The sequence below is a fragment of the Chiloscyllium plagiosum genome, unplaced genomic scaffold (genome assembly GCF_004010195.1).
Source record: "Chiloscyllium plagiosum isolate BGI_BamShark_2017 unplaced genomic scaffold, ASM401019v2 scaf_7614, whole genome shotgun sequence".
NCBI lineage: Eukaryota > Metazoa > Chordata > Chondrichthyes > Orectolobiformes > Hemiscylliidae > Chiloscyllium > Chiloscyllium plagiosum.
Window position 1 is genome coordinate 956 of NW_025212356.1, and position 1,116 is coordinate 2,071.

General features: G+C 43.4%; 1 protein-coding gene across 1 annotated transcript in view; it reads left to right on the forward strand.

Moving 5' to 3' along the window:
* Nucleotides 1–1,001: 1,001 nt before the first annotated feature.
* The window catches only part of LOC122547372 (glutamic acid-rich protein-like), a gene marked incomplete at its 3' end in the record, with an annotated part of 3,792 nt that continues 3,677 nt past the window's right edge, over nt 1,002–1,116 (forward strand). Inside the window, exon 1 of the mRNA XM_043686000.1 lies at nt 1,002–1,088. Coding sequence (XP_043541935.1) covers nt 1,002–1,088 — 87 coding nt within the window. The remainder of the gene's footprint in view (nt 1,089–1,116) is intronic.

Here is a 1,116-nt window from a genome sequence, read left to right on the forward strand (position 1 = left end):
AAGATGAAGATGCAGAAGAAGACATAAAAGATGAAGACGACAAAGACGAAGAAGAAGACGAAGAAGACGACGACGACGAAGACCTAGAAGACGAAGAAGATGAAGAAGACGAAGACAAAGACGACTAAGACGAAGACGACGAAGACAAAGATGAAGACGAGGAAGAAGAGAAAGATGAAGATGAAGACGAAGTCGAAGAAGACGAAGACGAAGACGAAGACGAAGACGAAGAAGACGAAGATGAAGACGAAGAAGACGAAGACGAAGAAGACGAAGACGAAGAAGAAGACGACGAAGAAGAAGACTAAGATGACGATGAAAACGAATACGACGACGAAGAAGACAAAAACGAAGAAACCGAAGAAGACGAAGAAGAAGACGACGAAGAAGACGACGACGAAGAAGAAGAAGACGAAGAAGAAGAAGTAGAAAACGAAGAAGACGTTGATGAAGAAGACGAAGATGAAGACGAAAAAGACGATGAAGAAGAAGACGAAGAAGAAGAAGATGAAGATAAGAAGATGAAGAAGAAGAAGAAGAAGCCGAAGAAGAACAAGAAGCCGCCGAAGAAGAAGAAGAAGACGAAGACGAAGACGACAAAGACGACTAAGAAGTGGAAGAAGACAAAGAAGGAGAAGAAGACGAGGAAGAAGAAGAAGAAGAGGAGGAAGAAGAGGAAGAAGAGGAAGAGGAAGAAGAGGAAGAAGAGGAAGAAGACGACGAAGAAGAAGATGAAGAAGACGTAGAAGACGATGAAGACGAAGAAGGAGAAGAAGAAGACGACGAAGACGAGAACGACGAAGAAGAAGACGAAGAAGACGAAGACTAAGAAGAAGATGAAGATGAAGACGACGAAGACGAAGAAGACGAAGACGTAGAAGAAGACGAAGACAAAGAAGAAGACGACGAAGAAGACGAAGACGACGAAGACGAAGTCTAAGAAGAATACTAAGAAGACGACGAAGACAAAGAAGAAGAAGAGGAAGAAGACGACGACGAAGATGAAGACGATGAAGACGATGATGAAGACAACGACGACAAAGACGAATAAGACGAAGAAGAGGACGACGAAGACGAAGGTGCAGAAGGTGCAGAAGAAGACGAAGACGACGAAGA